General features: G+C 37.3%; 1 protein-coding gene across 1 annotated transcript in view; it reads left to right on the plus strand.

Annotated features, from left to right (window-relative positions):
* The window catches only part of LOC127864794 (DNA replication licensing factor mcm7-like), a 72,924-nt gene that overhangs the window by 49,799 nt on the left and 8,324 nt on the right, over window positions 1–14,801 (plus strand). The window contains exons 10-13 of the mRNA XM_052404670.1: window positions 3,211–3,294; window positions 8,234–8,445; window positions 8,962–9,143; window positions 14,603–14,686. Coding sequence (XP_052260630.1) covers window positions 3,211–3,294; window positions 8,234–8,445; window positions 8,962–9,143; window positions 14,603–14,686 — 562 coding nt within the window. The remainder of the gene's footprint in view (window positions 1–3,210; window positions 3,295–8,233; window positions 8,446–8,961; window positions 9,144–14,602; window positions 14,687–14,801) is intronic.

Genomic DNA, 14,801 nt, shown 5'->3' on the forward strand with positions numbered 1-14,801 from the left:
TGAGCCGAAGTTAAATGTTTAGTAAGAAATTATAGAAATGATCTTATACGATGTTGTATGTTCAGTTTTCGACACAGTCGGAAAAGCTAAACAAAAACGCGACACGACGGATTCAAATTTAAACACAAACAAAAACATTGAGCGAGTGGAAGGGACAAGTCCCGTGGCTAATCGTTGAAAAGATTGAAGGGGAGACCCGTTTTAATTGTGAAATATGTAAAAATTCATCTAAGGCATGCAATCTAAGCACAGTTTGGGCATATGAAGGTATTTGAAAAATAAAATTGTATACTACTGACGACACTGTTGAACTCGTATAAATAAAGTTGCTAGTATGTTTATTTTATTTTTTTTGCATGAAAATAACCATTATTATTTATTTTTAGGTCATTTATAAAAAATAAGAATTATTTTCCAAAACTAAGTAACAATAAGAATAAAATTTGAGAGTTAAGAATTCTTTTTGAAAATCTGGTAGTAATTTAAGAATTTCACAAAACCTTATCTGGAGCTCTGCATGTATTATTCATGTTTGATAACAACAGCAAAGGCATGCTCCGCGGACATCTCCATATCTCAGTGTTTCAGATTGCATCATTGGTCACAATTTCCTCTGGACAGGTGTCCTAAATGCGCTTTTTTTTCAGGACATTTGTCCTTAATCATAAAAAAAAAAAATTCAGAGAGTTTTGTAAGCGCCCCGAGCCCTAACTAATTGTACTTTTTTAGTCTTTCTAGTTGCAATTTCTGGTGAATACAATGCAAAATTTTATATATCATACCATTCGTATCACCGCATGTGTATTCATCATACTATAGAAATGTTCATAAAGAACGTCGAAAATAAATTAAAGTCCACAAAAATACTGTATCCGAACACGACAGTCCGAAAAAATGTATGTGTTTTGCACATAAAATAAAATGTGCATATTGTTAGATTCCAGAAAATGAAAACCATTTACCTAGCAAATACGTAATAAATATATAATTTTGTTAACATATTGCTTAACTATATGCAACTGCAGTGCTTTATTTTGCTAATCGATCAATTTTTCATTTGCAACTTTTCGCTGACTCGTACGATTTTCGGAAAGTAGCGAAGATTTTTTGTCAGTTACCGATCATGTCTGCGCTATCCGCTAACCAATAAAAAACTGCCAATAAAATCGTCCATCTCCGGTGTCTATGTAAGAGTGGAACACAGACGTGTTGATTGGCTAACGAGTTGTACCGACTTCTTCCATTGATTATATCTTTAACACAAAGTGGCTGACCGGTGTTGATGTATTTCACTTTGTTGACAATTTTACGCTCAAATATTTAATCGACCTATCAGGCTATTTAAAATGCATTTATTATCGACCGACCGTCCCAAGAATCAACTTGGGCTTATATTCTAATTCGAAGTGTTTACATGACGGGTTTTTATTCCTCGGATCGATAGATCAGACATGGTTCGCACAGACTTGAAAAGTGCTTGAAAATCAAGGTTTGTCTTGAAAAGTGCTTAAAAACAATCTGGAGTGCTTAAAAGTGCTTATTTTCAACCATAGCCTTGAAAAGTGCTTAGAAAGTGCTTGGATTTGGCTGGAAAAGTGCTTGAAAAATGGATAAAAATATTTAATTTCCGTGAGTCGGAAGTCGTAGTTTTTTTTTCACGATTTATGACGGTTCCGATCTGTTCATACACGCAGGTACTGGATTGGTACGGGTTGGTACGGGCTTTAGAATGTAAGGGAGGCAACTACTACTAATCTTCCGCCAATTGGTCTATTTTGGTTTTTGTTGTACGCATTATGCCATGACGGTGCTGACAAGTTGAACTATGCCAGCGAATAAGTGCATTTTTTAGAATGGGTGGCTTTTGAAGTACCCTTGGATTGTTGACAATGCCCATTCTAAAGTCAAAGCATCTTGTAATGAACACAGAACAGGTATAGAGATCGACAGTATGGGGGAATCAGGGTTGAAAAGCCACCTAAAATGCAGTTTGTCTGTGAAGCAAATTCATTCGATTAACCCAATTCATTCAGGTGTACTGCAAAAGACAAAAGACAAAAAAGTTGCACTTGACTGATTGTCAAAAAAAATAGATGATACTGTGAAGAAACTGCAATCTGTTTAAATGAGTGCAGACTCTCAGTCTGAACATATACAGTACACTATTGCATCTATAACAGATTTTACATGTACATGTGTACCTGCTGTAGAAAATTACTTAATTAGTATAATTTTTACAAGCCTCATTTAAGACATGGCATTACATATTGCTGTTGCGAGATTCTGTACATTTGTAGTTTTCTATTTTTACTTCAGAATTAATTTGTATCAGATGCATAATTGTCTTTAACATTTTCTAGTAGCTTTATTATACCACTGGAATATCTGATATGAACATTTAGAATACATAATGATATTTAATACAAATAACAGTTTTTTTGGTATGTGTAATGCCTTGGTCAATTACTATATCATAATGAAATAACTTACTTTTGATTAAACAGTTGTTACTGTAGTAGGGTAGTGCAGACTGTTAAAATTCACATAGAATATTAGGCAAGAAGAGACCAATTTAGCGAAAATATTGTCAGTATTGGCCACAGAATAATATACAGTTTTCAGTAGGTCGGACTAAAAAAGTGCTTGAATTTGGATTTTTTTCCCTTGAAAAGTGCTTAAAAAGTGCTTGAATTTCATTGGAGAAAATCTGTATGAACCCTGTCAGGGGTATATTGTTTTTGGCCTGTCTGTCTGTCATTCTGTCCCAAAATTTTACTGTACAGTTAAGTTTTGCAATAACTTTTGAAATATTGAACATAGCAACTTGAGATTTGGCATGCATGTGTATCTCATGGAGCTGCACATTTTGAGTGGTGAAAGGTCAAGGTCATCCTTCAAGGTCAAAGGTTAAAAAAAAGTGGCGCATTAGGGGGCATTGTGTTTCTGACAAACACATCTCTTGTTTTTGTTGTTGTTATACTTATATGTATTGAATAGTAGTTTCCTTAATTTCATGGGTGTTTGAACTTTAGGGAAACTTATGCCTTATTTATGCATAAACACCATGGAGTTTATGCTAATTAGGTGAAATTGTATAGACAGTTCATACACTGATGTAATATAGAAAACTGCTCTTCACTTATAAAATAAAATGGATTGAAAAAAGCATAAGTATCCAGGGTATTAACATTCACAAACTGAACATTGTAGGAAACATCAACATCTGTTTAATGGGAGATCCCGGTGTGGCGAAGTCACAGCTTCTGTCCTTCATTGATAGACTGGCACCCAGAAGTAAGTAAAATCATAATGATCATTAATTTGAAGACTGGCACTCAGAAGTAAGTGAAATCACACAGATCATTTATTGATATACTGGCATCCAGAAGTAAGTAAAATCATAATGATCATTAATTTGAAGACTGGCACTCAGAAGTAAGTGAAATCATACAGATCATTTATTGATAGACTGGCACCCAGAAGTAAGTAAAATCATACTGATCATTAATTTGAAGACTGGCACTCAGAAGTAAGTGAAAGTTAAAATTATACTGATCGTTTATTGATAGACTGGCACCCAGAAGTAAGTGAAATCATACTGATCTTTTATTGATAGACTGGCACCCAGAAGTAAGTGAAATCATACTGATTGTTTATTGATAGACTGGCACCCAGAAGTAAGTGAAATCATACTGATCTTTTATTGATAGACTGGCACCCAGAAGTACCGTAAATTCGCGAATATAATACGCCCTCATGTTTAATACGCACCCCCAACTTTGGTCCAAATTTTTTGGTAAAAATTCAAAATCCGAGTAAAATACGCAATAAAAAATTCAGTGTCCGAAATCCGCCATGACACTGTCATTTCCGAAAAAAATGTATTCACACTTGTTAAAATAAAATTTCAGATTGAAGATTCCTGTTTAAAGTGATCGCTGTCATTTGTTCTCCCGCATGTTAAATGTCTTTATATATTTTCTCCATTAAGTTTATTTGAACGTATTATTTTAAACAATAACGACATTCAGCGATTTTCCTCCTTCTTTATAAAGTACCGGTAAACGGTACTTTCCCAATCGAACGAAAATTCCCAAATTCCCAAAACGGTACTTTCCCAATCGAGCGAAAATTCCCAAATTCCCAATCGGCATCTGGAAAAATCCCAATCAGCGTCCGAATTTTTTCTCAAAACGATAGAAAGTTTCGTAGAAAAACAACTTTCGGCGAGCGAACAAAGAAAATCGTATAGTTGTGTGTAACCACGTGCTCGATTAATTTCGGGTTTTATTATTCAGCGCATTCAATCAATAGAGTTGTTACTGTTACCGGTTCTTTTGCCAGGCAGCCAGCGTACTGTTTTACGTCGGTTTGTAACCTTATCGTAGTTTGAAATGAGTCATAATAGCAAATATTATGCCAAAAAACCAATCGGAACCATCTATCACAGGACACGTTGACAGCAATAATGATGCTGTGCAGGGCGGGATGCAAGCAACTGAGTGATGATCAAACATCAAAGATTGTTGAAATTTTCACAAAAATGAAAGAGAGAGACATTGCTTTAAAAGAGATTAAAACAACTAGTAATTGATTTGGTGTGTTCTTTATAATATTTTGTTATTTATATAAACTTTATAACTTAATGGTCATTAAGGCATGCCTGCAAATGATTATTTAAATGGGTATGTTCAATTAAGTATGAACTGTATGATGTATTCAATAAGACCCAAACTTCACGACGCGATTTTCCCAATTTCAGGATTTCACGACTCGATTTTTCCCAATTTTGAGGTTTTCACGACTCAATTTTTCCCAATCGGACCGGTACGGGTACTTTTCCCAATTGGACAAGGAAAATCGCTGACATTTAGAGCAATACCGGTAATTATTGACCATATCGGCAAGCTATTGCATTCCCAGTACACATTACGTTCGACAGTGTTTACACCCACTCTAATTTTCGCGCGCTTTTAGACAAAGACTTGACAGGAAAATACATGAGAAATAGATTTGCTAGCGTAAGCGTCGGGTAAGCAACAAAATAGGGAAAATATATTTTTGTGTTGTGAAAATAGCAAACCAATTGGTGTTATCACACATCTGTTTCACAGTGCTACCCCGGTATATTGATAGCGATGTGTTATCGGGCCGTTGTCATGACAGTTGCATAATAAATATCTGTCTATTGTTTATATTACCGTTGATTGTTTTATTAACACAAACATATGGTTAATTTGATACCAATGTGACAATTTTGAGACAATTCTTTCTAAGACAAATGGTTGCCCTGAAAAGGGCTGTTTTTTGTTTCTCATTAGTGACGAGTTGATCACAGGTCACTTTCGTCGAACCCCTCGAAATCGCTCTCTTCATCGTCGCTTTGGAAAAAGCGAGCAATTTCTTCTGAAGACATGCCTTGCGGATCAACATCCGTGTAGACTGTCTCCTCTCCGGTTGGATCTGTCTCATCGTCTTCGCTCTCATCGTCTTCGTCTGCGGCGAGGTCAGGAACTGGGGATCGGCTTTTAATTAGGTCCTTGAATAGTATGTCATCTTCTGTGCCGTCAAGATGGTTGCTGATGCAGCACTTCTTGAATGCACGCTGGATGATTGCAGGATCTAGTTGCTGCCAGCAGTCGACTATCCACTGGCAGATCTCCTCAAGTTCCGGCTTTCTTCGTCGCCCCCCGGCAGTAAATGACTGTGGACCGCTGCAGTACCATTCGTTCCACTTCATCTGTAGCATTTGCTTCATTGGCTTGTTGATGCTGACGTCTAGTGGCTGCAGCATGCAAGTCATCCCACCGGGTATAACCGCCAGATTTGTCTTGTAGTCGGTAACATTGACTTAACGTCATTGGACGTATGTGCCCTGAAGGCGTCGAGGACAAGTAAAGAACGCCGGGAGACACCACCTGGACGACGGCCCCACACGGTCTTGATCCAGTCGCGGACAAGGTTCGTGTCCATCCAGCCTTTCTCTTGTACCCGCACTTCTACTCCCTTCAGCCACTTGACGCCTTTGGGCATGGTCTTACGCTTGAAGACGACGTAAGGCGGTAACTTGCCCCCGTCAGCTGTGCAGGCCAGCATAACGGTGAAGCGGTTTTTTTCGTTTCCCGTTGTAATTATGGAAACCGACTTCTGCCCTTTCGAGGATATGGACGTGTTCGTAGGCAAATCGAACGTCAGTGGCGTTTGATCGGCATTGCCAATCTGGCTCAATGGGAAAGCGTAACGCTTTCTTTGTCTGATTATGAATCGTTGGAACGTAATGAGCTTTTCTTCGCAGTCTTCCGGAAGCTTCTGCCCTATGTGGGTGCTTCGTCGTACAGAGAGGCTGTGGCGCTCCATAAACCGCCACACCCACCCACGTGAGGCCTTGAATGTCTCTGTCCCTTCTATCCCTTTGGCAAGTTTTTTGGCTTCAAAGCCCAGTTCGATGGTTGAGACAGATATTCCTTGTCGGCGTCGGTCGTTAACGAAGTCTAGCAGCCTCTTTTCTAGTTGAGGGAACTTGGCCGACTGACCTCGCTCAGCCCGTTGGTTTTTTTTCTGGCGAAGCAGACTGGGTTTCTGCTTGCGCCACAGACGAACACAGGCTTCATTACAGCCAAACTCGCGTCCGGCTGCTCTGTTGCCATGTGCCTCTGCATAGGAAATAGCAGCAAGCTTTTCCTTGGCAGTGTACGATGTACGTACTTTGCCCATTTCGACAATTACAAGATCGGCGCAAAAAAGTGCCTTTTTCGACAATTGCAAGATCGGCGCTAAAAAGTGCCTTTTTCCACAATTTCAAGACAAATATTTTTTAAAGATTTGCGTGATTTGGAGCTGTTCTGATCGCAGTTGATGCTGTAGATTTGACGATATGTAGTCTGTAGATGTTTGGAAGATAATGTTGGCCACTGCTAAGTTCTTGTGTTTATAAAGACCCTTGACGGTAAGTGTCAATAAGTGTCAATTAGCAATCGTTTACTCAGGCCCCTAGATCGGGACCCTTTTTGTCAACACCTCGAATACACTGGTCCCGCTGACAAGCGATGGCCCTTCTCAGCACCTTTACCGATAACACATGGGCCACCTGCTGACACCCGGGTCAAGCAGTCAGCAAAAGAAAGAAACAGAGACGCTGTTTTTTTATAACATTTAATTCCATTTGACAATATTCAGAAAGATGATAATTATAATTATAAAATAATAAGTATTATTATTATTATTATATATATAATATCGATGGTTGGTCTATTTAGCATGTACGGTACTATACAGTGTAGCCGTGACAATTACCGTAAGCACAGTTGCCCCCCTTTGATGTAATTGTGTAATTCAAAATGGCTTACGCGCAGCGAATTACAACGCTTAAGTTGAACATTTTCACAGGAAAATTTTTGTTCTGATCTAAATTCGTATATTATACGCACCCCCTACTTGAAGAAAAATTTGGCAGGTAAAAAAGTGCGTATTATATTCGCGAATTTACGGTAAGTGAAATCATACTGATCATTTATTATGCTCCCCCAAAATAAAGCATTTAGTCGCCGATTTGTCTGTCCGTCCGTGTGTCCGTCTGTTCGTCCGTGCACAATTTTTGTCCGGGCTATTTCTCAGCAACTAATGATCGGAATTCAATGAAACCTTATGGGAAGCTTCACTACTAAGAGGAGATGTGCACATTATCAGCGGGTTCTAGTCGTATGATTTTTCACAGAGTAATGGCCCTTTGAAATTTTCCATTAACTGTACATATAGTGCAATTCTTGTCCAGGCTATTTCTCAGCAACTAATGACCGGAATTCAATGAAACTTAAAGGGGAAGCTTCACTACCAAGAGGAGATGTGCATATGTTCAGCGGATTTTGGTCGGATGATTTTTCAAAGTGTTATGGCCCTTTGAAATTTTCTATAAAAAATTCTTGTTCCCCCAACTACTGTGCCCTCAAGACGTTTCCTTTTATCTGAATATATAGTGCAGTATTGTGACAAAAAAAACATCCGGGGAGCATCAACCGTCTCAGACGGTTTCTTGTTGATATACTAGCACTCAGATGAAAGTGAAATCATACTGATCATTAATTGAAAGACTGGCACTCAGCAGTGGCACTCAGAAATGGAATTATTATTTTCATTAATAAACTGGCACCCAGAAGTTATATGAATCTTAAGTTTTGAAAATCTATTGAACTCCATGGTTTGTGCATGTTCACACCACTTTCTATTCATGTTTTAGGTCAGTACACGACAGGGCGAGGTTCCTCGGGTGTGGGTCTGACAGCGGCCGTGATGAAGGACCCCATCACTGGGGAGATGATGCTGGAGGGCGGGGCCCTGGTGCTGGCTGACCAGGGGGTGTGCTGTATTGACGAGTTTGACAAGATGATGGATACAGACCGGACTGCCATACACGAGGTCATGGAGCAGCAGACTATCTCCATTGCTAAGGTTGGGTGCGATATTTGACATTGATTAAAATGGTTCGAAAGTTTTTAGTTTCGATACTGGTTCCAGTATTTTATAAATCAAACTTGTTGACTTCATAAACTGCATAAACCAGCTTGGCTATGTTGCCCAATGATCAACAGCCAGCTAAGCTTATAGCCTTTAAGTTTTGGATCAAGTTTTGTATGTAATGTGGTTGCTCGAAAAATGTTGAAAATAGCATTGTCTTAAAAATTAATTGTATCTGGGTCTGAAGTTAACAGACTGTTGCCTTAAGTGGCCACTTAAGTTTTGAGCAACAGGGGCCTGCGAAATATTTTGAAAACTGGATTTCAGTACTTTCAAAATGATGTTTCTTTCAACCATAGTTAAGGCCATGTGATTTTATAATAAGTCATTTAGATACAAAATAGTGTCTTTGTCATTCAAAACCCTATGGTGGCAAAATATTGCAAGTTATAAATTCCATATTTAACAGTTCATAAATCATCTTGGGAAGTATTGTCTGTATATTTCTAGGCTGGTATTATGACAAGTCTCAATGCCAGAGTGTCTATCCTGGCTGCTGCAAATCCTGCCTACGGTAGATACAACCCCAAGCGGACCATCGAACAGAACATCCAGCTTCCAGCAGCACTTTTGTCAAGATTTGACCTCCTCTGGCTCATACAGGATAAGCCTGACCGAGATAATGACCTCAGGTAAGATCTCTTTACATTGCTTTTGATAAGTTGACCAAAAAAACTGAATATGAATAGGTAAGCCTACTTTGGTACTGATCTGTAAATAAGGAACCTGCATGTTTGTTTATGTGACCAACATTCTCTTTTATAAGATGTGTGCTAAGATGTACTACTAGTGGTTACTATTAATATGCAATGCATCAAGTATGTTTCTTTAAATTAATAACAGTTTCTCCCCCCCCCCCCCCCCCCCCCCCCCCCGAAAACATTCGGAGGGGATATAGTAATTGGTCCCGTCCGTCTGAAACTTTGTCCGGAGCATAACTCCAAATCTATTCAATGGATTCACTTTATACTTAGAATATTAACAGATGGCAAGTAGGAGAAGTGCAGTGACCAAGAACCTTAACTCTATCTACCTTAGTTTTTGAATTATCTCCCCTTTTATATAACTTTAAAGAAATTTTTTCCGGAGCATAACACTAAATCTACTAAAGGGATTTACTTGAAACTTTAAATATAAACAGATGGCAACTAGGAGAAATGCAGTGACCAAGAACCATTACTCTATCTACCTGAGTTTTTGAATTATCTCCCCTTTTATATAATTTTAAAGTAATTTTTTGTCCAGAGCATAACTCTAAATCTACTGAAGGGATTTACTTGAAACTTAAAATATAAACAGATGGCAAGTAGGAGAAGTGCAGTGACTAAGAACCATAACTCTTTCTACCTTAGTTTTTGAATTATCTCCCCTTTTATATAACTTTAAAGAAAATTTTTCCGGAGCATAACTCAAAATTATCTCCCTTTATTTAATTTCAAACAGTGTTTTTTTTATGGCAATTTCGGGGCAGACATTCGGCACCATTCCCCTCAAAAAAGAGTATATATTTTTCTCTGGTTTTGTAGAAAAAAAATCCCCTCCAGAATTAAAAAAAGAAAAAAAAAATCTTTTTTTTAGCTCATCTATTTTTTGAAAAAAAATTATGAGCTATTGTCATCACCTTGGCGTCGGCGTTGGCGTTGGCGTTGGCGTTGGCGTCGGCGTCCGGTTAAGTTTTGCGTTTAGGTCCACTTTTCTCAGAAAGTATCAATGCTATTGCATTCAAACTTGGTACACTTACTTACTATCATGAGGGGACTAGGCAGGCAAAGTTAGATAACTCTGGCGTGCATTTTGACAGAATTATGTGCCCTTTTTGTACTTAAAAAATTGCAAATTTTGGTTAAGTTTTGCGTTTAGTTCCACTTTTCTCAGTAAGTATCAATGCTATTGCATTCAAACTTGGTACACTTACTTACTATCATGAGGGGACTGGGCAGGCAAAGTTAGATAACTCTGGCATGCATTTTGACAGAATTATGTGCCCTTTTTATACTTAGAAAATTGACAATTTTGGTTAAGTTTTGTGTTTAGGTCCATTTTATTCCTTAAGCATCAAAGCTATTGCTTTCATACTTGCAACACTTACTAACTATCATAAGGGGACTGTGCAGGCAAAGTAATGTAACTCTGACTGGCATTTTGACAGAATTATGTGCCCTTTTTATACTTAGAAAATTGAAAATTTGATTAAGTTTTGTGTTTAGGTCCACTTTATTCCTACAGTATCAAAGCTATTGCTTTCATACTTGCAAGATTTATGAACTATCATAAGGGGACGGTGCAGGCAAAGTTATGTAACTCTGACTGGCATTTGGACGGAATTATGGGCCCTTTATACTTAGAAAATTGAAAATTTGGTTAAGATTTATGTTTTGGTCACTTTACCCCTAAAGTATCATAGATATTGCTTTCATACTTGGAACACTCACAAACTATCATAAGGGTACAGTAAAAGGACAAGTTGCATAACTCTGGTTGTCATTGTTACGGAATTATGGCCCTTTTTTGACTTAGTAACTTTTAATATATGGTTAAATTTTGTGTTTCGATCCACTCGAAGTATCAAGGCTATTGCTTTCAAACTTCAAATACTTACATGCTATCATGAGGTTACTGTACCTGGCAACTTGAATTTTACTTTGACCTTTGAATGACCTTGACTCTCAAGGTCAAATTATTAAATTTTGCTAAAATTGCCATAACTTCTTTATTTATGATTAGATTTGATTGATACTTTGATGAAACTACTCTTACCTGACATACCACAATAGACTTCACCCAAACCATCCCCCGTGCCCTCCCCCCCCTCCCCCCCTCCCCCCCCCCCCCTAATTTTTTTTTTTTTTTTTTTTTTATAAGATCATCTCACAAATGACCACCACACCCTCACACTATACCCCCACCCCACCCCCCACCCCCCCCCCCAAATTTTTTTTTGATTTTTTTTTTTTTTTTTTTTTTTTTTTTTAAGATCATCTCACAAATTATCACCACACAACCCTCACACTATACCCCCCCCCCCCCCCGATTTTTTTTTTTTTTTTTTTTTTTTTTCGCTTTTTTGGAAGATAATGTAATAAATGTCCACAACCCCACACTATACACCCCTCTTCACTCCACTCCTCCCTCCTTTGTGATTGAAAATGAGAGTCCCTTCACCTTTAAAAAGAAAATAGATGAGCGGTCTGCACCCGCAAGGCGGTGCTCTTGTTAACTCTTGTAATAAATATTTATTTCATAACAACTAGCAAAGTATATAACAAATTAATAATATAATATGATTTTGAATTATTATAAAGAGTTACATTAAATTAGTATTTCCCATATCAGTGTACTTTTCATATGAATTTCATGCTTTTCCCAAAATGGCCAGGAAAAGGCCTGATGTATCTGCATATATTGTGTCAATATTTGATGATAAAAACATTTCAATTTGGCCCATTTTATTGATTAAAAAATGCTCAAATTCGCCATTTTATCGATTAGTAAGTCCCAATTAGACTCAAAATGGCTAGGAAAACTGAGAGTGTGCATGAAGGCTAAACTGTCTGAAACTAATGTTGAAAAAATCATTGGGATATATTTTAGAAAAAGGACAGAGAAATTCAGCTGTGAATGTAACATTCATACATACATGTGTATTCATATAATAAATTTCATAACATATAAAAGAGTGAATTTTTAATTTTCCCCTTTTCCTAAAAAACGACGCGTTTTTCCCCTTTGGACGGGCCCCGCCACCATTCCCCTATTTGTAAAAAAAAAACACTGTCGAAGTAAATTTTTGTCCGGAGCATAACTCTAAATCTACTGAAGGGATTAACTTGAAACTTTAAATATAAACAGATGGCAAGTAGGAGAAGTGCAGTGACTAAGAACCATAATACTATCTACCTTAGTTTTTAAACTATCTCCCTTTATTTAATTACAAAGTAAATTTTTGTCTGAGCATAACTCTAAATCTACTGAAGGGATTTACTTGAAACTAGGAATCAGTGTCCGACAAATCCATTGCCCGGAGCCCGGGGGCTACCAAAATTTCTCATCGGGCTACTGAAATTTTCCAGCTGACGCCCGCCGGGCTACTATAAATCTATAAGAGCGGTAGCCCGGTTTATTGACAGACATACATAGAATAAACATGCTGACCATGTGTTTGTACACTGTGTATTGCTTATAATCCGATAACAAAGTGCAATCAATTATCTAATCAGTCACCGATCACTTGCGGTAATGTCTTAAACAGTAACAGTGTAATTTAATCATCCAATCAGAATCAACATTTGTCGTCTGCTAATAATATAATGAGAGCCGGTTGGATAGTTGGCGCACATGATGCAACATCATTTCGCATTTTGGAATTCTTTGTTAACCGCAACAATGTGTTATAGCGACAACGTTTTTGATGTCGTTAAATATCCAAGGACGCCAAACATTAAATAAATCAAAACAATAGCGGATTCTTCAAAACGGTAACGAAACCGAAAATGAATATTAATGACAACTTTGTAACCGCGGTTAACACCTGCTAATTAGTTTGCATTGTCAATTAACAATTGGATTAATCGACTGTTAATCAATAATCCCATATATGCCCGATTTATATTTTTAAAACCAAATTATGGGTGGGTAATAAAGACAATAAGAGTCATAAACACAAACGTTTGAAATTTTCTAAAGTGTCAAATGAATTTCGGCATATGTTCTATTTAAAGATATGATGAAATAAGCTCCCAATCAGGACCGTTGTATTGCAACATGCGTAAATAACCTGCCACGGTTTGCACGCGTTGTGTACAGATATTTTAGGTTACAAAATTCTACATTTAAGAAATGAATTTCTTTGTCCTGATAAAAAGCGCGCGAAAATTGGCGTGGGTGTATTTATTTGTAAATAAAATTTTTGTAGCGGGTACAACATTGAGATCATTTAATTTCCATTAAAAGTTTCGTTGTGAATTTCAACTAAAGTACCGGGGTATCTCGCGAATTATTTGGCATTTACATTTTCTCTTTATTAAACCACATGTAAACACGCTGTATTGTTACCGTTACGCTGTATCAGTTCCTTCATTATTGAAACAATTATTGTATTGTATACTGACTGCACACAAGTGTCGTAACATACGGATGCAATACGTTAAGTCGGACAGTACTTAAAGTCGGACACAAGTAAATAAATGATTTAATACTCTTGATTTCTTGAAACTCGGTATTTGTTGTTAAAAAGGGCAATTGCATTGATTAACACCATACGAGTCAATCGTATTGATCATCTAAACGCTTTATTTACGTTTACGACTTAACGTGCTGTCCGAATTTAAGTACACAAACATGTGCACATACATGTAATATCTACATGTAGTATATGATTTTCTTTGGTACATTTACTTTTAAGTACACGGTGCTGTACTGTAACATTAATTTACGATATTGACTGTGTACATCAGACTACTTGCTATTTAATGTATATGTATGTATACATATTAAGTATATGTAAATGAAGAACTAAAATAAAGATGAAAACCTGCCTCTTATCATTTTGTAGGAAAATTTTATGGGCTACCAAATATTTTTATTGGTAGCCCAGTGGGCTACCTGAAAAATAAGAAATTTGTCGGACACTGTAGAAATATAAACAGATGGCAACTAGAAGAATTGCAGTGAACATGAACCATAACTCTTTCAACCATAGTTTTTTAAATATCTCCCTTTATTTGTTTTACAAATATTATTCTACTCTCTAAAACAAATGTTGTCATACAAGCAAACACATTTCGGCGGTGAGTTGGCACTACTGTGACAAGCTCTTGTTTTAATGTAACTCTGTTAACTGTCTGTATAATATAATTATTTATCAGTCTATGTCTGAATGACATGAGCATTGTTCTTGGAAAACTAGACCTAATTTATGTGCATAGCCTGTGCAGAATTTTGTCTCTCTGATAAAAAATCCAGTAAAGGCAGAAAGTGTGTTTCTGATTTGCCTGTGTGGACTTCACAGGCTCACATGTGATGACACTTTACTCACATGCATTAGGCCATGTTACTTGAATGAGGCCTATATGTGTTTGTTGTTCTGTTGCAGACTTGCCCAGCACATCACCTACGTACACCAGCACAACATTCAGCCCCCATCTCAGTTCACTCCTCTAGACATGAAACTCATGAGGTAAGCACCATGGCATCTTGTGAAGCGTCAAGGAGAAAAACTGACTTGTTTCCTTTTAAGAATCATACCTTATATTTTTTATGCCCCCGGTAGGTAGGCATATAGCAGTTGAACT

This window comes from Dreissena polymorpha, chromosome 1 (genome assembly GCF_020536995.1).
Source record: "Dreissena polymorpha isolate Duluth1 chromosome 1, UMN_Dpol_1.0, whole genome shotgun sequence".
Taxonomy (NCBI): Eukaryota; Metazoa; Mollusca; class Bivalvia; order Myida; family Dreissenidae; genus Dreissena; species Dreissena polymorpha.